At 48.6% G+C, this 22,801-nt stretch overlaps 2 protein-coding genes across 9 annotated transcripts in view; one reads left to right on the top strand and one right to left on the bottom strand.

Moving 5' to 3' along the window:
• Nucleotides 1-22,801, top strand: part of Pisd (phosphatidylserine decarboxylase) — a 122,615-nt gene that overhangs the window by 43,145 nt on the left and 56,669 nt on the right. The window contains exons 3-8 of one of the 4 annotated variants that reach the window (XM_015504899.2): nt 1,465-1,630; nt 3,475-3,711; nt 3,966-4,104; nt 4,362-4,508; nt 4,790-4,950; nt 5,662-6,974. In XM_015504899.2, coding sequence (XP_015360385.1) covers nt 1,465-1,630; nt 3,475-3,711; nt 3,966-4,104; nt 4,362-4,508; nt 4,790-4,950; nt 5,662-5,886 — 1,075 coding nt within the window. In that variant the 3' untranslated portion in view covers nt 5,887-6,974. Of the gene's footprint in view, nt 1-1,464; nt 1,631-3,474; nt 3,712-3,965; nt 4,105-4,361; nt 4,509-4,789; nt 4,951-5,661; nt 6,975-11,266; nt 11,440-22,801 lie in introns of those variants that run through there. The other 3 variants (XM_015504897.2, XM_048798270.1, XM_048798269.1) reach the window with 3 other exon arrangements.
• Nucleotides 6,920-22,801, bottom strand: part of Sfi1 (SFI1 centrin binding protein) — a 77,527-nt gene continuing 61,645 nt past the window's right edge. The window contains exons 16-33 of one of the 5 annotated variants that reach the window (XM_015504892.2): nt 20,863-20,944; nt 20,380-20,558; nt 19,503-19,578; nt 18,893-18,988; nt 18,375-18,451; nt 17,303-17,405; nt 16,026-16,122; nt 12,689-12,849; nt 12,209-12,283; nt 11,672-11,746; nt 11,383-11,559; nt 11,051-11,310; nt 10,153-10,257; nt 9,797-9,992; nt 8,313-8,451; nt 8,134-8,212; nt 7,238-7,349; nt 6,920-7,157 (exon numbers count right to left, since the gene is read on the bottom strand). In XM_015504892.2, the coding sequence (XP_015360378.1) occupies nt 7,053-7,157; nt 7,238-7,349; nt 8,134-8,212; nt 8,313-8,451; nt 9,797-9,992; nt 10,153-10,257; nt 11,051-11,310; nt 11,383-11,559; nt 11,672-11,746; nt 12,209-12,283; nt 12,689-12,849; nt 16,026-16,122; nt 17,303-17,405; nt 18,375-18,451; nt 18,893-18,988; nt 19,503-19,578; nt 20,380-20,558; nt 20,863-20,944 (2,194 nt within the window). In that variant the 3' untranslated portion in view covers nt 6,920-7,052. Of the gene's footprint in view, nt 7,158-7,237; nt 7,350-8,133; nt 8,213-8,312; nt 8,452-9,796; nt 10,258-11,050; nt 11,311-11,382; nt 11,747-12,208; nt 12,284-12,688; nt 12,850-16,025; nt 16,123-17,302; nt 17,406-18,374; nt 18,452-18,892; nt 18,989-19,502; nt 19,579-20,379; nt 20,559-20,862; nt 20,945-22,801 lie in introns of those variants that run through there. The other 4 variants (XM_015504895.2, XR_007345671.1, XM_015504896.2 and 1 more) reach the window with 4 other exon arrangements.

The raw sequence follows: 22,801 nt of genomic DNA, 5'->3' as shown, positions 1-22,801 counted from the left end.
GGGGATCAGTCACCTGGCTTTGGAACTAGTGTCTTGGTCTTTATTCAGAGATGCCTGAGAGAAGGGGCTTTCCTGTAGCTCTTCCAGGATTGGTCTCTGCTCTTCTGCAGTGAGCAGGGCGGGGGAACCCTGTGGGAGAGCAGTGATTTGTTTGTCTTTGCTTGGCCCCTTCCACCTCCCTAGACTTTTAAAAAGCATAATGGAAAAAACTGTCCACAGTGGAATGGGAGAGAAAAAGAAAGCAGGGCATCAGGTGAGCTGTGGGGACACAGTTGCCTGCAGAGACTGGAGCCCTGCCTTCTATCATCTCTGATTGAACTAAGGGGCCTTCCCCTTGGCTTAGGTCTCCATTTGTCCTGCTCTTACTCTCAGCTGAGACACCTCTTTGTTCTTGGTTTGCTTAGCACCTGGGTGACAGAGAATGCAGCTTCTCTTGGAGAGTACACAGTCAGAGATGGCAACCTTAGATTGTCTATTGAATGCAGTCCTTTTGCAGATGAGGAAACCAAGGCCTGGGATTATTTTGAGTGGGTAGCAGTGTGGTCTCCTGATAGCTACACTGCAGCCTCAGAAGTATTTTCTGGGGCCTAGGTATGTGACAAAGGGACTTTGTTGCAACTAAGGAGATCAGGGTTCTGGTGGAAGAGCCCATTCCAGCCACTGCAACTCCTGCAAAGCTGAGCCTGTGCCAAATTTGTGCTGGTGGTACACTGGGGAGTGTGTATGTACCAGCTCAGATTTGCTGAAAGGAGGAACCTGTATCTTGTGTGTGGCTCTAGTAGGAAGGTGGCTTGAGAGCTTGGGGTGAGGTTCTCCCTATAAAGCTGTATATGGGTTTTGGAGAACCTAACCTGCTGGAGAAAGACTATGCAGGCTGATGGAGCCACAACTTTAGATCTTGGCTGGCCCAGTCCTTTTAATTTACCAGATAAGGAATCAAGAGGCCTGGAGCCATGAAGAGATTTTTCCCAGGTCCTGTAATGAGCAAAAGACTCATGAACGGTCACCTAGCTGACCAGGTCAAAGCACTATGCACTTCTATGCTGATTAACTCTGTCCTTCTGGCCCTTGTGTGGGCAGAGCTGTGCCTGAGTCCCATGCTTATTGGCCATGGGAAGCTGGCAAATATGAGGCAGGCCTTGTACCTCCCTTCCCCATTTTGGCCCCAAAGGTTCTTTCTGGAGCCATTTCCAATTTCAGATACTCAGTCTTCTCAGATACCCAGGAATTGGGTCTAACCCTCCTGCATCCTATAGCTTCCCAATCCTAGTCCTCAGCTAGCTGTCAGGTGGGAAAGACTGGGAAATATGTCTGTTATATAGTGGTATCCAGGTCCCCAAGGGGATACTGCAGTGCTTATTGGACTCTGGTGCTACATGGAGAGGCAGTGATCAAGGGAGGGGGTCATTCCTGGGTCCCTCTGAGACCCCAGCTTCTGACTCTGCATGGACATGTGCCCTGCAGGTTGCACTTCCCCCAGCTGGCCCTGCGAAGGAGGCTAGGCCAGCTGAGCTGCATGTCCAGACCTGCCCTGAAACTGCGCTCCTGGCCCTTGACTGTTCTCTACTACCTCCTGCCCTTTGGTGCTCTCAGGCCACTCAGCCGGGTGGGATGGAAGCCTGTGAGCAGGGTAAGTGTGCACAGGCCTCTGTGGCCCAACCCCTACCCCTGGGCAGGCCTGAGGTTGGGGTACAGGGGAAAACAAGGGGACCAGTTGTCAGAAGTAGAGGCATGGCTGCACCCTTTCGGGGTATAGTATGGGAAATTTCGTAGGGAAGACAAAGGCAACTTTTGAGAAGGCCAGGTTAACCAGTGGCCATGTGTACTGTAGTAAAGTGACTGAACACTCACTGTCCACTGCCTGCTATCCTTGCTTGCCTCACTGGTGCTATTGGGGAGCTCTGGTTCTGGAAGGAACTTAGACTGGGCAGTCAGAAATTAGCGTCTCTGACTTTCAAGCTTATAAGCAGTTTTTAAGAAGAATCCAGATAAATTTCTGGATATCAGAGGGTAGTTCAGGAAGGCTGGAGCCTGTTTGGGCCCATTAGTGGGAGGACACACTTGAGAAACTAGAAGGCTGTGCAAGTGCCTGCCCTGCACAGGACTCTTTAATGGGTACCTGGAGGGCTCTCTTGCTTCCTGGCAGACCAGCCCCAAGGAGGAGTCCCTGTTCCTGGGCCATTGATAACTTGGGGGTGGGCATCATGAAAATTTGAGGGTGGTGCAGTACACTGGACATTAGACCAGACTCCAACCTGTTCCTGAGAATAGCCTGGCATTACAGCAACCCAGGGCCAGGCATTACAACCATTACAACCTAGCCACTCCAGGTGGCTAGGCATCAGTTGGAAGGGGAAAGAATAATGCTCAGGGAGCTACTAATTCACTACTTCATAAAGGTATTAAAAGTTTTTACACCTTAGGAAGTTGCTGCCTGGTTGCATCCAGATAAGCAGTAGCACCAGTCAGAAGCAGTTTCCCCTGGGGCAGTGGCCCCTTAGGTTTAGTGGCCCTGCAGGAGGGCTCTGGGGCCCCAGTGTGTGGGACTGGCTCCAAAAAGTGATTCTCCTCTGCCTCCTTGGAGACCACAGGTAGGCAGCTCTGTGGACTGGCTTAGGCATAGAATGCTTCTGATGTAAGGTCTGCCGTCAGGCCCAGTGGAGCCCAGCAGGACAGGCCATCTTGAGTGCTGGCTAGGCCTGCAGGGCATCTCAGGACACTATGACATTGATACAGTACATGCATCTGAAAATGTCCTCTTTTCCTTTTAAGAAAGAGGATATATACTTTGGGCTATAAATCTGTCTGTGCTTCTGGGAACCTTTTACTCCTTTCTCAAGTGGTCTGTAGTGTAGGCAATGACCCCAGCCAAAGTCAAATGCCTGTTGCCTCCTGCCAGTCTTCTCCAGACTATTACCAGGATTCCTATCTCCCATTTTTTCTTCTTTTCCTGTTTTTGGGGGGTGGGGTACTGGAGATTGAACCTAAGGGTGCTTAACTGCTGAGCCACGTCCCTACCAGCCCTTTTTATTTTGAGATTGGATCGAAGTTGTTTAGGGCCTCTCTTAAGTTGCTGAAGCTGGCCTCAAACTTAGGACCCTCCTGCCTCAGCATCCAGAGTTACTGGGATTATAGGCATGAGCCATCCACTCCTGGCACCACCTCTCACTTTTAAGAAGTGAGACTATGTGGACCAGTCTACTTTTCTGGGTCTAAGACAGTTACTCTTTGACCTGTGCAAAGTGATTAAAGTGACCTGAGCTCTGTACATCCTGTCTTCAGTCTGTGAGAATATTTGACAAGTGCAGTCTGGTTCCTAGTGACACAGCCACATCATAACAATCAGCCCCAGGCAACTAGTCCTCCCTAGATAGCCTCTGTTGGTTCAAGTTCTCTCCTGTGGTTGGGGGATGATGACAGTACTTGGGCTTTTTGGAGTATGGTCAACTCAGCCCCCTGCCCTGTGGCCTGCAGGTGGCCCTGTACAAATCAGTGCCAACACGTTTGCTGTCACGGGCCTGGGGTCGCCTCAACCAGGTGGAGCTGCCGCACTGGCTGCGCAGGCCTGTCTATAGCCTGTACATCTGGACCTTCGGGGTGAACATGAAGGAGGCCGCTGTGGAGGACTTGCACCACTACCGCAACCTCAGCGAATTCTTCCGGCGCAAGCTGAAGCCACAGGCCCGGCCTGTCTCTGGGCTGCACAGTGTGGTGAGGTTTAACTCATACCTCCTCTTCCTCCTTTAGGAAATGGGATCTATATCTATGGAAACCAGGTTCAGCAGCCCCCACTGGCTGTGGCCTATGTGTGGCTTTCCCAGACTCGGTCCCACCTGCCGTATAAAGTTTATTTGTCCTGCATATCCAGAGGGTGGAGCTATGGGTGTTTGACACAAGATGAGGTGGGTGTCAACTAGGGGGAGAACTCTCCCTTTCCAGCAGCAAACCTCTCCTGGTCCCTCCAGATCAGCCCATCGGATGGGAAGATCCTCAACTTCGGGCAGGTGAAGAACTGTGAGGTGGAGCAGGTGAAGGGGGTCACTTATTCCTTGGAGTCATTCCTGGGCCCTCGCACCTACATGGAAGACCTGCCTTTCCCACCAGGTGGGTTACTGCACTGTTGGGGCTGGGGCAGACACCAGAGGCTAAGGAAAGGCTGTGGGACAGGGAATAAGGAAAGGCTTGGGAGACTGTGGGGTGGGCATGCTGGCACATTGGATCAGGAATCCCTCTGACCAAAGCATTGAGGCTCTTGGAGTCCATGTCCAGGCTGCACATAGGCTGTGCTGGATTCTCATGAGCTGGGTGGCACCTGGAGCTGGTATTAGAGCCTGACCCTCTTTTCTGCCCTACCCCCACAGCCTCTTCATGTGACTCCTTCAGGAACCAGCTGGTTACCCGGGAAGGGAATGAACTCTACCACTGTGTCATATACCTGGCCCCTGGGGACTACCACTGCTTCCACTCACCCACTGACTGGACTGTCTCCCATCGGCGCCACTTCCCAGGTAGACACAGGACTGGCCTTTGGGTTGGAGCTGCCTCTGTGGGCTTCATGCTGAGGTCCTCACTTTCTTAATGTTAGGGGACTAGGCTCCAGGCTGGGGTTATCTAGACCAGGGGTTAAACACTTAAGGTTGGCTGGGTATGGGCAGGGGACTTTGGAAAACTGGTCTGCATTTGGAATGACATCAGGGCAACAGGCCATTAGTCCCTTTGTGTCTCAGGCTATCCTGGGGTAGATATACCAGGCTCTGGGGAAGGACTATCATGTTCCCTACCCCCACAGGCTCCCTGATGTCAGTGAACCCTGGCATGGCTCGCTGGATCAAAGAGCTCTTCTGCCATAACGAACGGGTAGTTTTGACAGGAGACTGGAAACATGGCTTCTTCTCGCTGACAGCTGTGGGGGCCACCAACGTGGGCTCCATTCGCATCTACTTTGACAGGGTAAGCAGAGTCCAGGCCATGCCAAAGTCCACAGGCTGGACTTCTTGAATTCACTTGCTCCATCTGCTGTCCAGCCAGATCCACTGGGCCTGTAAATTTTAGGAGGGCCTTGCTTGTAGGAGAGCTAGAACCAGGCCTGGCTATGCTGAGCATCCACTCTGAGGGGCATCCCTATCAGTTAAGACCTCCTTCTCTCCTTCCCTCCCACCCACTTTGCTGCCACTCATTCCTCTGGAAGTGGCTGGGGAGGAGAGAGGAAATTAACCTTTCTGCCTGGCCCTTTACTTTTACTGGGAACCATGGTTGAAGTGTGAGGAAGGAACAGGAATGAGTCATGCCAACTGAGGGTTGAGCATGTAGGCAGAGCTGGCCTGAATGAAGAAAGAATCTGGTGCCCACCTGCCCAGGGCTTGCCTTTTTGGGTGTGCCCGACTCCCCACCACTGGCTGCTGACCTTGTACCATTCCAGCTGGGAGAAAAGTCAGATCTGATTTCTCCATGTCCCTCTTAGCCACAGTTCATAGCAGGTGCAAGGACTTTGGTGTGATCTGGTTGGACTAAGCTCCCCAACCCCGAGATATTGTCCCCATCACCCTTCTTGAGCTGGGCTGGATGGTGGTGAAAATGAGCAACAGGATTCCAAACACAGGCAGGAGTGGTACCCCTTGCTTCTAGGCCCCCTTCAATCCCTGCCCCATTACTCCTCCCCAGGACCTGCACACAAACAGCCCAAGGTACAGCAAGGGGTCCTACAACGACTTCAGCTTTGTGACGCACACCAACAAGGAGGGAGTCCCCATGCGCAAGGGTGAGCATCTGGGCGAATTCAACTTGGGCTCCACCATTGTGCTCATCTTCGAGGCCCCCAAGGACTTCAATTTCAGGCTGAAAGCAGGGCAGAAGATCCGCTTTGGGGAGGCTTTGGGCTCCCTCTAGGTCTTCCTTCTGCCTACAACTGCCAATGCATCTAAGGGAACTAAGGGTCTTTTATAGAAGCCTCCAGGGGTGTCTAGGCAAGGGAATCACCTCAGGTGTGTGTGGGAAGGTCGATCCAGTAGAACCTGAATGATTTGCTACTGCCTGTCCCAGAGGTGCAGACAAGAGATTCTGAATCCTCACGAGGCAGCCAAAACCCGTCATGCCTGTGACCTACCCTACAGAGAGAAAAAGTATAGGTGTGGATAACCTCACAATCACATTTGGATCTTTTTTAAATGTTGTATAAACTGGAGACTCTTCTCTCCTGGTTGGTCTTGGATATTGTTAGGCGATGCTAAGTGCGAACATGCCCTCTAGCCATTCCTCCCCATAACTGGAGAGTTTTGTTGGACCCTTTGGCTTTTTCTGGTCTTGTCCCTCTTGTCCCTTTACCTCCCATAGTGCACAGGATGAACTGCCTCTTTGGCATGGATTGTGGACCCTCCCTCCCAGAGCAGGCCACACAGACTTCATGACAACTATTTTCTGTTCCCAAACTTGCCTCACCCTGCTTGATGGAAAAGCAAAATCTTTCTTTGCATTTGGGGCTTGACTGCATTGCTCTGGACTCTTGCCGGGATCTTCTGAGGATGGTAACTATGACACGGACCTTTCTAGGCCCTGAGGAGTGACCTTCCAGAGCTTCCTTGCAGCAGGCAAGGCCAATTACTGTCCCACCTGGTGGCTAGGCTGAATGGGGCAGGCAGGAGGGGTAGAAGCCTAGTTTGAGCTGGCATCGCTGTTTCCAGATACAGCTCTACATGAAGTATGGGAAATTGCTGTTGTTCCAAGGACTGTGTTGGAGGCTAAAGGTGTATGGTGGGTCAGTACTAGAAAACCTGTCCCAGGTGACAGGTATGTAGGCCTTGAGCAGTGGTGGGGACAGTCAGGTTACCTGTTGATCCTGTGAATTTCTCCTCCAGGGGAAGTCATTGAATTTTTTCAACTGTATCAGTAGCACAGTATTTTTGTATGAAAAGTGGGAGACTTCTGAACAGTAATTCATTTAATTGCAAGACATTTTGAAATAAAAAGCTTAAAACTCATTGTAGCTTTGCATTGTTCCTGGAGGTGGCTTGAGGCCTCCCCTGCAGCAGGGCTCCTGTCTTCCTGGGGTGAGCCCACTAGCACAGAGCCTGCCGCAGGGCCTGGATGCGCTCAACGCAGGTACTGATGTGTTGGCGCTGGGCCTGGAGCTCCTTGGCCAGCTGCTGGATCTGTAGTTCTATCTGGGGGTAGGGAGAAAGAGGCCCAGCTGAGAGGGAGCACAGTCTGGGGGACTGTCCCTGGAGCTGGTCTAGGGTCTCACCTCTTCTAGTTCTTTCTGCACTCGTTGCTCTTCATCCTGGTCCTCAGGCCTGGGCTCTTCCTGGCTCAGCTCCAGCCACCTACGCAGGCTACTTGCTTGTCGCTGGCAGGACCTGATGGGGACACCCTGCCTGCTTGGATCTTTTTTCTCTTGGGTTCTGGAGATTGAACCCAGGGGTACTCTACCAACTGAGCTACCTTTTTTTTTTTTTTTTTTGGAGACGGGGTCTCACTATTGGTGTGACACCAACGCTGGCCTCAAACTTGTAACCCTCCTGCCTCAGCCTCCCAAATAGCTGGGATTACAAGAGTGCACCACCACTCTTGGCTTGAGTTTGGGTTCTCGGCAGTCTTCTGATGTGAGGATGGGTTGGAGGGAGAAACTTCTGGAAAGGCTCCCTTCTCTGAGCTGCAGGCCCTGGCTTGGGAGGCCAACACTTTTTTTCTCTCCCAGCCTTCCATGACCTTCCATAGCAAACAGCAACTCTTCCTATTCCTCTTTCCCAGTGATGAGATGAACAAGGGGACCAGTCTGTTTTCCTCACATTTCTTAAACTGCTGCATATTGACAGTCCCCAAACCACTATGTGCAGATGAGACCCAGGCCTATCCGTCCTCTGATACCTTATCAGCTTTACAATCACAACCACTAGAGAAGAAAGCCAGAACCCAACCAGGACCTGTGTCCCATAGTAAGGCCATCTTGGGTTTTCCCAAGCAGGACTAATTGGGGGAAATGTGCTACAGTGAGACACGTTCCTGGTAACACACACTGGTTTGGCCCCTACCACACACTGTGGGTCCTGGCAGCTGGCTGGCAGGAAATGGAACCTTCTGCCTTCCCAGGGCACACCTTTTCTTAAGGACAAGTCCAAGGGTGCATCCCCCAGGCCTCACCACAGGTTCTGTTTGGTGTTCTGGTAGTGCTGTAATTGCTGCTGGATCCCCTCCAGTTCAGTCTCAAGGTTGTTGTGGCCTGTGACAACAGAATGAGCTTTCCATCTTCTCTCTGGGACCAGGACGGGTGGCCACTCCAAGGTGAGTGCCCACAGCCCTGGCAGGCCCCTGGTACTCACCTGCACTTCCAGAACTAAGCCCAGGCCCAGCCTTGATGCCTGTGAAGTCCCCAGGCAGGAGCAGATGGGAATCAGGGCCACTGGCCAGAGATGGGGGACCCTGGGGCTTAAGCCCAGTGTTGGTAGGCTGTTTTAACACCTGTAAAGGAAAGGAGGATGCTGACAGTAAATCCTCTTCTCCCTGTCTCACTACCTGCTGCCCACTCTACCCCACAGGAGTCAGGGTGACTAGGCCCTGTCCCTTTCCCTGCCTGCTGGACCTGACATAATGGGTCAACCTCCACACCTTTACAGTGTCACCCCCTGCATGAGAAGCTTCTTAGCACTATCAGCAGCAGACTTTTCAAGCCTGGCTTGGCCTTCTATCCCCACCTTGCTCTGGACTTCTGACCTTGCTAAACTTGGATTTCAGTAACAGTGGTCACAGGCAATTATTCTCCCTGTTTCACCCACACCTGCCTCTACTCTCTCCCATGAAGAGTAGAAGAGTAGATGTGCACCTTCTATCATTGCCAGTCATGGAAGACCACCCTCTGGACCGCCCCCACCCCAGCCACGGGGTTGTGACACACCACAGGGTTGTGACACACAAGAAGTGGCTCTATCCCCACCCTGCACCTTTTGGGCACCAGCTTTTTGGGTGGCCTGACCCTGAGACTGTCACTTCTACTATGCCCTCTGGTGCTCTCAGCCCTTGCTACTTGTGTCAAGGTTCTCTACGTAAGCCTTCTGCCCCACTCTATGCTCTCTCAGTGGTTCCCAGGGGTTCACCTTCAACCTCTGCTGAGGACTTCCAATCTAGATTTCAGTCCCTGACCTCTTTCCTGAAGGCCAGACAATCTTGCTTTCTCTCAAATTTGACAGGGTAAAAAGAGACTTTTGGTGCTTCACCTGAAACCAAGCCCCATCCTATTTTTCTTCTTTTAGAACTCATCCCTCCTCTAGTTACTTAGGCCAGAAACCTATATCATGTGAAGTCCTTCCTCCCCTCCCTTCTCACATCCACCAAAGCAGGTCCTGTCTAGACCCACATTTTCATCCCCACAGTGTTTGGCCTCAGCATCCAGGCCATTGCAACCTGGATCACATAGCTCCCAGTAGCCCAAATACATAGCACCAAAAGGAACCCAGGTTAAAAAAACTTCTTCCTCTTCCCAAATTCCAAACTTTCCAGTATGACCAGCCTGACCCATAGGATCTGTAGTCACTCTATGGGTCTGCACACAAGATTCTTTTGGTTGTCCTGTTGTGAGAACAGAAGCTTCTGAAGGATAGGGACCTTGGCAGGATATTGGCTGCTGTATTCCTTAGATCTGAAGTACAGAGGTACCAACATTTGGTAAATAAATGGAACCTCCTCATGTCCTTCCATACCAGCGTGTTCCAAAAACAACGAATACAGCTGTAGCTATAGCACAGGGGCACCAGGAAGAGAACCAAAGACTAGACCAAAGAATGGGAGGATGGTCTGGTGGTGGACTCACCCTGGTCAATGCTTCCACCCGATAGGGCATGAAGGGGGAAGGAGGCAGAGGCAGTAGTTGTTCTGGGCTGGGACCTGCCACAGTGGGAAGCTTTGAGCAAGGGGCACAAGGCAGGACCCCAGGAAGGAAAGGCCTCGTCAGGGAAGGGTGTGCAGGCTGGGCCCCATCTTGGCCCTGTTCCTGAGGCTTCTCAGGCCTAAGCAGAGAGAAGGCAGGAAGCTGATAAGGCCATGGAATCTTTCTTGGTTTCTCTGAAGATCAGGAAGGAGAGGGGGCTACCTAACATAGGACCTCCAAAACACAGGCCCCAGATGAAGGTGTAGCTGCTTTGAGTGGCCCACAACCACATAACGTACCCTTGCCCGCTGAGGGGGACACACCCCCAAGACCTTTGGCTCTGCATGGGCTCCAGCAAGAAGTGTGGGCGTCGGGGTTGCTTCCTCCCCAAGCGGGCAGTATGGCTGGAAAGAAACATGGGTCTGTACCTTGGGCAAATGGGGGCTGCCAGGGGTCTGAGGTCTCGGGGGGAGGGGGAACCAACCTCTCCGGTGTTACAGGGGAGACTGAAGGTTACATAAGACAAGGCTCTGGCCTGAGGTCAGTAAGTATGTGTGGTGACCCTGGGCCTGATAAAATTCTGTATTTTCTATGAATCCCCATGCTTCGTGCTTCACCTGCACTTCTTTTGGCTTGTGCAGGAATTCTGATGTCATGGGTGTTCTTCCACATCATAGGAGGTATAGCCTCTGACACTGAGGCTGTCAGTGTGGGGCAGAGAAGAAGGCAGAGCAGAGATGGGGGCCCAGGCCCAGGTGCACTCCACTTACTCAAGATCAAGTCTCTTAGGTAGCACTGGTCACTCTGGGAGATGACAACTGCCTTAGGAGCAGTGTAGGTATAGGGTTTGGGGATACCATCCAGGGAAATGGCCAAGGGGCAGGTGCCAGTCACAAAAAGGGGTTTCTGATGGAACCAATTTCCCCACTATAAAAGTGGGGAGATTAGCAGGCCTGGTACCAGGGGAAGGGACACCCATTTATTGAGGGAAAAAAGAAGGGTCTAGAAGCCTCTCTGTTTTCTCTCCCATGCTCTGGGAGGGATGGGATCATGATGGAAGGGAGGGGAGCTCAGCTACGACAAGGTCATTACTGGCTCATCCCTTACCCTCCCAGGGCCCAGTTTCCTCCCTCCTGTACATCCCAGCTTTTGCCCAAGGTAGACATGAGAAGGAAGAGGTATGGGTAGGCCACTCACAGCTCCAGGAGGTGGGGCTCCCTGACAGCCAGCGGTAGGCTGCCCAGGACTCCCTGAGGTTGAGGAATTGGCGGCCTCTTCGTCTCCAGGAAGGCATCCCCAGCCCCAACAGCAATGTGATTAAGAGGGGAACCCTCAAAAGTCACTCTCCTGCTGGTTATGATGGGCACAGGGGGCCGAGACTCCTTGCCCGAGCCCAGGGCCTTCTGTTTCCAGAGCTCAGCACAGTGGCAGACTGCACGGTGAAGACTGTGAGCTGCCTGCAACACAGCTTCTCATCAGTTTCTACTGTCCCCTCTCCACTGTTCAGAAGAAGGGAGCCCCACACCTACCTGGACCTGCTGCTGGGCTTGCAGCTGCTGCCGGGAGGCCTTCATGCTGGCTGTGAAACGCAGGAGCCGTGTGGCACCCTCTTGGAGGAGCTGCTGGTGGTAGGCCTGTACTGCCCGCTCTAGCCGCACCTTCTTCCTCCTCCTTTCCAGCACAAAGCCCAGCCATGCAGCCCAAGTCTTCAGGGAGGGCAACAGGTGAGGACCAGGCCTCCCTCTTAGGGCTCTCCCATGACCCAGGCAACTTGCCCCAACCCATGGCAGGAATGGCAATATGAAGAACCCCAGTTACCTTTGCCTGTAGGGAGAAGGACCAGAACCATAGGGCTCGTGCTGTACTTTGCTGTTCCTGTCTCCTGGCCACCAGCTATGGTCCAGAAAAACTGGGTTATTCAAAGGGGCCACCCTGACCACATGGCCCTGCTTTCACTTTGCCTTGCTCATCACTGTGTAACCAAGGCTTCCATTCTTCCACCAGGAAGAGCCCAACCCTGGGCCTGACTGTGAGGCACTCAACACACTCATGTCTGTAGATCAATGAATGATTCTAGGGAAGAAGGAAAGTGAAGGGCTCTCAGAGGGGAAAATGGCAGCAGCACATCCAGCTTGTGGAGGAATAGTAGAGGGAGGCACTGGGTTTGACCTTCAGCACCACAAAATAAATAAGTAAGTAAGTGAAAAATAAAGGTTATTGTGTCTACCTACAACTAAAACAAGTAAGAAACAATGCTTTTCACATTAATTTTTGGATATTACACCCGTGTTTAATATGACAATTAGAGATGTGGACTGAGAGGGATGCAGGAAGAGGTATTGTATTGCCTCCCACCTGCTGTCTCCACCAGCAGAAGCAGGCCTTGCTGAGTCTCTGCACCAGGAGCTGGGCGCCCTGCATCTGCAAAAACTGGGGAGAGAACAAGTACACATGGAGTCAAGTATCCCACACCCTGGGTTCTGGCCCGAGGCAACTGTCCTCCCATTGCCAGGATTCCTAGGTGATCCAAAAGGACTCCTGTATAGGCAGAGAATGTCCAGATAAATTGGTAGGGCCCTCATTGATGACAAGCCAAGGTTTCTCTCCTGAGCCATATTCCTCCCAAGGGAGATCCAATTCTAAGGCTAGCTACCCTGAGCCACCACTAAATGCCCAGGCAGGCTCTTGCTGTCTTATTCCCACAGGATCCCAAATAACCCAGCACCCAGGCAGCTGCCTTGAGTTTTGTCCAGAGTCCCTCCTTGAGAGGTGGTCCTGCCTGGCAGCCATCCCATTGCCTGCCACATGGGGGAAACTTGACAGCTGCTGCCTCACCTTTTTCCTGACACACCCCAGATAGTACACCTTCCACCACGCCATCCCCTTTAGCAGCAGCTGCCGTCGGTGATGCTGGGCTGCTCTCTCCAGCTGGGCTCTCTGCTGGGCTGCCCTCTGGCTGCAATCCCGCCATTTCTGAAACCAGGTTTGGAGATATCCTAGGGCAGATGCAAACCAGAGTTTGACTGTTTGTAGGATTTTTTAAAGTCACAATGCAGTGGGGAGGTTTGGGGACCAAAGAATGTGATATGGGATAGTCAGGATGTCCAGCCGTCTGTGAGTAAAACTACGACGTGCACCATGGTCACTCTGTAAGGATAATTATGACTACCTTCAGTGACTCTGAGCACCGGAATCAGACTTGTTTACTGCACCTTGCAAGGGCACACCTGCCATAGATTATACTTCACCTCACAGAGTCACACACAAGGTAATATCAGGTACTTGGAAGAAGACTCTTAGTCTGAAGAATAAGGGAGCCTCCTGCTGGAGTGCAAACTTAGAGGAGGAGGCAGCCTCGTTTCACCAGATAAAACCAAGGTTCATTCAAGTCATCCTGAGCCATGACCAGATAGGTCTGCCAGCATGTCCTGACTTCCTACACTCTGGGCAAGGGCCACATCCTGCATTTTATTTTTGTCACCAGATTCTCCCTTTGGTGAAAATTTCATGGGCCCCCGAAGAAGTTTCTTTTCAAGACAACAAGAAAAGGGTTGACACTGGGGCACTGATGATACATAGGTGGTTAGCCCTTCAGGACCCACTGCAGCAAGCAGGGAAGGAAGCCATCATAAGTTGGAAGCCAACTGTACTATGCACTGATAATCTTGGGAGGATGTCTTTTATTTGCCCATGTATCCATATAATTTCAATGAATTCCCTTTAAGTGATAACCATGGAGGAAGGTACAATATCCCCATTTTACAAAGAGCCAGGGTCATGCCTGAGATCACTGAGCCAGATTATGACTCCTAGCCTGCACCACTTCTTTTTTTAAGAGATGGAATTTTGCTATGTTTCCCAAGCTGGCCCCAAACTCCTGAGCTTGAGCAATCATCTTGCTTCCACCTCCCAAGTAGCTGAGACTATAGACACATACCATTGCACTTGGGTAAGCCTGCCCTTATAAGGACTCCACTTAATGTGTCTTATGTCTTCTCCTTAGTCCCTCCTCCCCAGCATCCAGAAAAGATGTGCATGAGACTCAGACCTTAATCTAAACCAAGAAATTAATTCCCAAGTGTTTATGGTGCACCAACCAATCACTTCTTGGCCTTGGCTAAGATCAAGTGTACTGGCACGAACTACATGCAGTGCTTGTTGCTTAGCCTCCCAAATCCCTTGTGCCATCTGTAATGGACATGGTAAACCCAGGGCCTGCTATGTGCCACCGCCCCTTTCTAAAGAAAGTCCTGCAGAGAAGTAGCTCCAGGCTGCACCTGGAACCTATCTCATCTAATTTTCCAGCATGGCCAGAAGTGGATACCTGACCTACAGTAGCTGACCCAAACTGCATCGGGTGTACAAACAGAAATGAAAATTAAAAAGTGGGCTTTGCATTCTTCAACATACATCAGTCAGGACCCAACCAAAGTGGATAAACTTTTGTCCTGTAGCAAATTCTATTAAAGTCAAATTAATAACTTGGCTGATTTTTGCTACAGTCCAATTTAAACCATTTCTGATTGTTTTCACTTCTGTATTTTCATCTATTCTAACTACAGGTTCTCCCATTTGGAGTGTCAGACTTCCCTCTCCACTATGGACCCAACTGTGTTAGAAGATAAGTCCCCATAGGTCTTTTCTGTGTCTACACATCTTCTGCACAGAGGCATTGATTTCTATCCTGCACTATCAAGGATATTTATACAGCATGAGTGGGATTTCCTGCTCAATGAGACATAGCAAGTCTCTAGTTCTTGAACATACAAGGATCCAACTACATAAGAAAGCAAGGGCTCTTACCAACACAGGGGTTGACTTGAGCAGCTGCACTCAGGAGGGTCTTTTCCATCAAAACACACCCCCTGCCAGTGTGGTGGCTTATAATACTAGCAACTCAACGGTTGAGACAGTTTGAGGCCAGCCTCAACAATTTAGTCAGACCCTAAGCAGCATAGTGAGACTCTTTCTTTAAAAAAAAAAGGAAAGATGTGGGAGGCTGGAGATGTAGCTCAGTGACAAAGTATCCCTCGTTTAAATCCCCAGTACCCAAAACAAAAAACCTGCACCCCCTTAGCTGGGTTCAGTGGCACATACCTGTAATTCTGGCACTCAGGAGGCTGAGTGCGGAGGATCACAAGTTCAAAATCGGCCTGAGCAAGACTGTCTCAAAAAAATAAACAGGGATAGGATTGTGGCTCAGTGGTACAGCATTTGCGAGGCACCAGGTTTGATCCTAAGGACCACATAAAAAATAAATAAAATAAAGGTATTGTGCCCATCTACAAATAGAAAATATTAAATGAGGGGCTGGGGCTGGGGCTCAGTGGTAGAGCGCTTGTCTAGCATGTGTGAGGCCCTGGGTTTGCATCTCAGCACCACATACAAATAAATAAATAAAGGTCCATCGATAACTAATAAAAATATTTTTTTAAAAAGAAAAGAAAATATTAAACGAACAGGGCTGGTGATATAATCCCTGGGTTCAATCCTCTGTAACATACACATACACACACACTCCCTGACATTCACCACTCTTCCATTCCAGCTTCATTTTTTAATTTCCTCATGGATCACAAGCCTTGGCCTTCCATTTTTACACAAGCTTGTGAATCCATTGGGAAGGGAATTTTATAATATAATATACTGGATTGACTAGCACCCCCACGCCTCAAAGATTCATGTCCTTCATTGTCATGAATTAATAAAGTAATGTCACACTACAGCAGGGTGGGTCCTAAATCCAGTATGTGTGCTGGGGATGAAGCTCAGTGGTAGACCACTTGCCCAGCACATGTAAGGCCCTGTGTTCAATCCCCAACACTGAAGAAAAAAAAAAAAAAAAATCAATATGCCTGGTGTCCTTATGAGACCCAGAGACACAGGAAAAAAACATCAAGTGAAGATGGAGGATGAGAATGAAATGATGTATCTACATGAACACCAGGGATGGCTGGCAGCCAGCAGAAATTAGAAAACTCAAGGAAGGATCCTCTCCAGACCCTTTGAAGGGAGTAAGTCCTCCCGACATCTTGATTTCTAGCCTCCAACACTGAAAGAATACATTCTTGTTGTTGAAGCTTCCCAGTTGTAGGGAGTAAATGGAACCCAAGACAGTTCTGCATCTTTCACACTCCTTTTGATACTTCTTGCTTCCAGGATCCCCACTTACCCTTATCTAGCACCTTCCGGGCCTCTCTGAGGATATCTGCCTCCTGTTGTCGGTAATATATTTGCACTGACACTACTTCCCGCCACTGGACCAGGATCTACAGGCAGGCAAAGAACATAGATCACTGTATGTCCTGACTTCTAAGGACACGTGAGGTCTATGATGGTAGCTCCTGGTGAGGTGAAGCCAAATGGTTGATGTTTGGCTCTGACACACTTCTAAGAAGCACCCACTATCCATACACCATCCATACAGACCCAGGACACAGCCTCAGGCCCCTCTCAGGCCCTCAGAGGTGCTGGAACTTTTCTAGAGGATTTAAACTATACCACGCTACAGAGAAATAAAGTAGTTACACATTACATGAGCTTTAATTATATTTATTTGTTAATCAGATCATATACAGTATATGCACTCTTTCCTATTAGAGATACATACAAAATCACAATAACAAAATACATTGAAAAGTCAGGCAGCCACCAAAAACATCTCCCTTCCAAGCTTGGAATCTTAGCTTGGATCTCCTTTCCTCCTTCCAGAGCAGGGGATGGCTTTAGAGTTTAGATGGCTTTAGTCTGAGAACAGACTGGCCCTTGACCAAATATAATTGCTTCTCTTTCACAGAAGCTTCAGTTCCAAGACTGGCCTGTATCTGCTTTATTCTAAAAAACATCTGGGGCTCAGGGATTCCATTTGTTTGAGCTCCCTCTTTTCTGTAACATGTTTTCTTCCCATAGCCATGTCCTGCCAATGTCCCCATTCCCAGAGCTTGGGACCAGCGCTACCATATGATATTTTTCCATACCCATTCCAGATCAAAGATACAGGTGTGGTTTGGAGTCATTTCCCACTGAAAATGATCAAGGACCTTATAATCCCTGGATACTCATGTTTTCCAGAAAGCCTCTGTGGTCATAAGACCTATAAGGATGATAGGCAGAAGCCAGCATCCTTTTCTGACAGGTCAGGAGACTGGCTTCCACAGTTTCTCGTAGTGGAAACTTCCATGTGTGTGGAAAACACAGATAAGAACTAGTTCACTTACTATGTGCCATGTTTTTACTGTAATGGGCATTGATTCATACTTTTAGTTAAAAAAAAAAAAAAAAAAAACACACCTGCAGACATGGATGTATGTCTGTGTGCTAGAGGAAGGTTATATGTTTTGGGGGTGTCTTACTCAGTGTTAATCTTTAGCACCGGTCCCTACCCAACACCCTGGCTGAAACATGGTCACTAAGTCCCCTGGATAACCAGCTTGCCTCCCTGTACCTCACCTTGGAACACACGGTCTTTCTGTAGTGTGCACTTGCTTGCAGGATTTTTCTGGCTTCATCCACACGGGCCACTGTGTTCTCTCTCCAAAGACATAACACCCACCTGCAAGTACATGGCCAGGCCAGGGCAGAACCTCAGTATGGAGGGACATGGGAAGCCTCTGTGAATTGTTCCTCATTCTCTCCCCATACTTGAGTTAGTATTCTCCATGCCTCTGAGTATCTGCTTCACTGACACCCAAATTTATGCTCATGTCTACATCCAACAAACAAATGCTAGGCACCTGTTCTGTGCTAGACATAAGGTGAGTAGCCAGTACCCTAGTGCACAACACCACATCTTTAGAAGTTTAAATGATAAAATGAATATGGAGCTCTAACCAGGTGATAACAATATAGGCAATTCTCAGGATAATAAGTTCAGAGAGATAGGGAAGATGGGGAAGGACAACTAAAATCCAGCGTGTACATGCTGTGGAGTTAGTGAAGGATTACCTAGTGTGAACCCCAGAAGAGTAATGGAGATGTTTAAAGTTCACAAGGTCCTTAGCCCACATGCCACCTAGAAAAGCATGTGCTGAACATATACAAAGGAAGGAAAAGAGAGAGGGGAATAAGAAAGGCCTAACAGAAAAGAGTGAGTTCAGAGCTTAACCAAGAAGGAATGGAGGGTGGGCCATAAGTGCCCTTCAAAGATGAGCAATGCAGATAGTCTCAGAGGGCTGGGAGGTGACTCTTCAGAGTCAACTGTGAAGGAACCATTTGGGAACTGACAGGAAAGGGGATCACTGCAGGCTCCAGAGCAGAAGAGGAAATGGTGCCTTGAGAGATTTTGCAGGCATCCAGGAGAGGTCTGCTTTTCAAGGTCCTACTCTGACAATAGCAGGAGTTTAAAACATACTGAATGAAGCAGTAAACACAGTGCATTGCTGTGGAAAAGCCAGAACCACAATTTGAGCAATAAGAGACACTCAGAACCATCCTCTGCTTGGCCCAAGGCAGGAATCTATAGTGTCTGGCTCTGTTCCTTCTTGCTGAGCCTGAGCCCCCACAAGACCCTCAGGAGACTCACCCCAGCAGCTGCCTGTTGTGCTGGCTCTCCCTGGCTGCCACCTCCTGTAGGATGCTCTGCACTCTGCCCTGGTAAGCCTGAAAGAGACAAAAAGGACTGAAGGCCACTCCTGGGCCCACACTGCCCCTTATTCCAGGTAGGCGTTAAAGGTGCATTTATAATAGGGGGCCCAGAGCACTCACAAAGGGTGAGGACAGGCTGAAGGATGCTATTCTAAGGCCAGCAGATACCCAATACTGCCCAACTAGGTCCTCCCTTAATAGGTCAAACCCCTGGACTCCTAGACATGAGCCTGTTTTCTTATAAGGCCATGTACTTGTTTTCACTTTGCCCAGTAAGAACTGACAGATCCTCTGGCTCTGAGACCCATTGTCTTGGGCACCTACACTGTTTGAGGCTTGTTGAATTATTCTGGGGAAGGACAGGAAAAACAAGGGAAAAAAAAAAAAAAAAACAGTTTCCAGAAACATCCCCTGCCTCTACAACAAGGTGATCTGGAGGAAAGAAGTAGCTCCTACCAGCCACTTCTGCAGCGCCCTGTGCAGGGTAGCACGCCGGCCATGCAGGTCTGCTTGCATCAGCTTCTGCTGGTCAGTGGCACGCAGGGCCAGGCACTGTGGACAAAGGAAAAAGCAGCCACCTGGGCTAAGAGACGAGGTGGGGGACAGTTTTAGTTCTGCTGCCATCTTATACTCCATTTGTTTGAGCTTGCATAAGGTACTTAACCTCACTGAGCCTCAGTTTCCTCATCTGCAAATATGTGCTTCGAAGGGGTTTTGTGAGGACCAAATGAGGCAGGTCCCTAACTTATAATGGTCAATCATTGTTATCTTAAACATTTTATACACCCAATAGGGTCCCTATAAAGGGTTAGATTAGGAATTTAGATTCAGGAAATTCACATGAGATGAGCCTGGTACCTAAAAGAACAAGAAGTTCCTGAGCTAATCATCGCATAAAAGTGAACTGACATTGCCTCATCTGCTGCCTGCCCTCCTCCCCTAGCTCAGAGACAGGTGGCTTCCAAGGCACTGCCAAGGAGCCCATCTGTCCACTCTGAGTCATGATGATACACAGCTCCACCTGTCCAAAAGCCACTCTTGGGTGATACCCGTGCCAAAGCCTTACCTCCCTCCACCTGTTCCAGGCCCAATGCAGGAGCCGTACCCGGTAGAACTCCACAGCCAGTGCCCTGCCCAACCTCCTGCAAGATGACAGGTGGATATCAGCCATGCAGCCCAGATCCAGGTGGGGGTCTCCTGATGGGCTCCCCTTCACAGACTCTGGCCCCTACTTAGTGGTTAAGTTTTGGGGGGAGTCAAGGCCCTCTATAAAGAGCTGCCAAAGGACTTGGGCTCTCTTCCAGAAAAATTCACATGTAATCAAATTTTTGTACACAACTTCATGCACCTGAAGTAGCACTAGGGCCTATTCCTTTGTAGGTGTGCTAAAGCCCTGTCCACTCCTGAGAAGGTGCCTGAATGTGGCCAGAATGTGAGAGGTAATAAGATTCTTAGAACACACTAGTGGATACAGAAAGGTACCAAAGCAGGAAAACCTCTGCAGTGGACATGGGCTGCCTACACTGTTCATCCCCCACAGCTACATGGTATGGTAAAAATTACTATAACCTGCCCACTAGCCTTAGCCACTAGGTTCTGGCCAGTTATCCTCAAATAGGCTTATCAGTCTATTTGCTGGCCACAGTCACTTCAAATGGGCTCCAATTAGTAAGCAAAATAATGGATAGGACCTCCCAGATCCACAGAACACTTCTGTTCCAACTGAGATCCTACTGCTGGGAACACCATGATCCTCAAGGAACACCCCAAGATTTCTCCCTATAGTCCGAGTTTTATTTAGACTATTTCAGGTTGAATTTCTGGAACTTACAACTGGTCTAGGTTAACACAGGCCTCTGGGCAGGCACTTAGAGACAACCTTGGTGCTATGGTCCGAACTGGCCCGGGTAGAAAGGACTTCTGATACAGAACTAATCACTCACTCTTTTCTGAGCTCTTGGGCACTCTCCCTCCATGTGTGGAAAACATTCCTCAGTTGTCCCTGGTGGTGGTGGGCACAGGCCACTGCTTGCCACTCTTGCTCTTGGTGACGTGCTGCTGCCTGCTGGTGCCAGGTGGACCAGGACCTATGCAGAAGCTGTCGCTCTGCATGGAGGATGGCCTGAGGGACAACAGGAGGAAGAGAACAAAACAAGTCAGATAGGAGACTCCATAGGTCATGAATAATTACCAAGGCAAAAAAAAAAAAAAAGGATTTTTAGGTGTCCTGGCCCAGAAGCTGTCTATAAACTCTACTGACAACAGACACAGCTGGCCAGAACCTGTTCCTGGCTTATAAGTAGCAGGAAGGAATGCTGTAGTGTAGGCCTGAGTTCTGTGCAACTTCCTGAAGAGGGAACACAGTGAGAGCAGGTTTTAAAACAAGTCCTAACCCTTCAGGAACCTCCTCAGGGAGAGTTACTTACCATTCTCTCTGCCAAGCGGTTTTCTCGATGCTGAAACATCTTCTGCCACCAGATAGAAAAAACTTGCTTCTCTAATGTCTCGCTAAAAATAAAAAATAAAAACTGAATAGTTAAATACATTAAAAAAAAAACCCACAGAACTACAAGTTTCAAATACTCAAGATTTGCCCTTGATAGTTCTAATGAGGAAAAAAGGAAAGAAAATGGGAAGGAATGCAGACAATAATATCACCCATAAAAAACTACAAACTCCAACATTTCCCCAGGTATTTCTGGCATCAGAAGCAGAGATTTGAGATCCAGAATGCTAAAGAAGCTGGAATTTAGGATCAGGTTTTTGGAAAAGTGAGTGTTGAGCAAAAGAAAATACCCAGAATTTTACTGAGGTACTTCCAGGTCCTCAGATGAGGGCACACTCTCTGAGGCCCAGCAGAGAGTGGTTTTTGCAGATCTAAGGGCCATATAAGGATACCAGAGGTTGGACAAGAATGGCCTAACCAGAGTGGAGAGAACAAAAACAAAAGCTGAGATCGTTTCTACTTCACTTGTACAATAAATATGCTAAAGATTAGAGGGAAATGATAAAAATGAAAACTTAAATCTATATGAAGAAACAAGAACAGTAGAAATGAAAAGTATGAGGATAAATATAAGAGAATATTTTTTTCTTAATTTTTAGAAAGATTTCATGATTATTAAAAGCCAAAAAATATGGTTTTGTGGGATAAAAACTATGTATTGTAGATGTTAAATACATGACAACAAATATCAAGGATGGGAAGAAAATGGAACTTTACTGTTTTTATATTTTATATTTAATATAAAATGGCGTAGAAGGATGCACACTGTTATCTCTAGAACAATGATTTAAAAACTACAATGGCAATGATAATGCATCAATAAAAATGTGTCAATTGAAAAAAATACAAATAAAAGTGGAAAAAAAAACTACAATGATACTGAGCTAAAAAAAATCAGGAAGTAAAGTGGAATACTAAAAATTTTTAAATGTCCTCTATACAAGGCAAAAAGGGGGGAAAATAGACTTTAGTCCACCCATACCATGGTTACATGAAATATAAATGAACTAAATATTCTAATTATAAGGCAGAGATTGTCAGACTGGATTACAAAAATTAAGAAGCAATTAGATGATCAACAAGTACATGAAAAAATGCTCACCATCTCTAGCTGTCAGAGAAATGCAAATCAAAACCACCCTAAGATACCATCTCACTCCAGTAAGATTGGCAGCCATTATGAAGTCAAACAACAAGTGCTGGCGAGGATGTGGGGAAAAGGGTACACTTGTACATTGCTGGTGGGACTGCAAATTGGTGCAGCCAATTTGGAAAGCAGTATGGAGATTTCTTGGAAAGCTGGGAATGGAACCACCATTCGACCCAGCCATTCCTCTTCTTGGATTATTCCCTAAAGACCTTAAAAGAGCGTACTATAGGGATATTGCTACAACGATGTTCATAGCAGCACAATTCACAATAGCTAGACTGTGGAACCAACCTAGATGCCCTTCAATAGATGAATGGATAAAAAAAATGTGGCATTTATACACAATGGAGTATTACTCTGCACTAAAAAATGACAAAACCATGGAATTTGCAGGGAAATGGATGGCACTAGAGCAGATTATGCTAAGCTAGCCAATCCCTAAAAAACAAATGCCAAATGTCATCTTTGATATAAGGAGAGCAACTAAGAACAGAATAGGGAAGAAGAGCATGAGAAGACGATCACCATTAAACAGGGACGAGAGCGGGGAGGGAAAGAGAGAGAGAAGGGAAATTGCATGGTAAAGGAAGGAGACCCTCATTGTCATACAAAATTACATATAAGAGTAAGTGAGGGGAAAGGGGGAAAAAAAAACGAGAGAAATGAATTACAGTAGATGGGGTAGAGAGAGAAGATGGGAGGGGAGGGG

Source organism: Marmota marmota, unplaced genomic scaffold, assembly GCF_001458135.2.
Source record: "Marmota marmota marmota unplaced genomic scaffold, marMar, whole genome shotgun sequence".
NCBI classification, from domain to species: Eukaryota; Metazoa; Chordata; class Mammalia; order Rodentia; family Sciuridae; genus Marmota; species Marmota marmota.
This window is presented reverse-complemented; position numbering and strand designations above follow the sequence as displayed.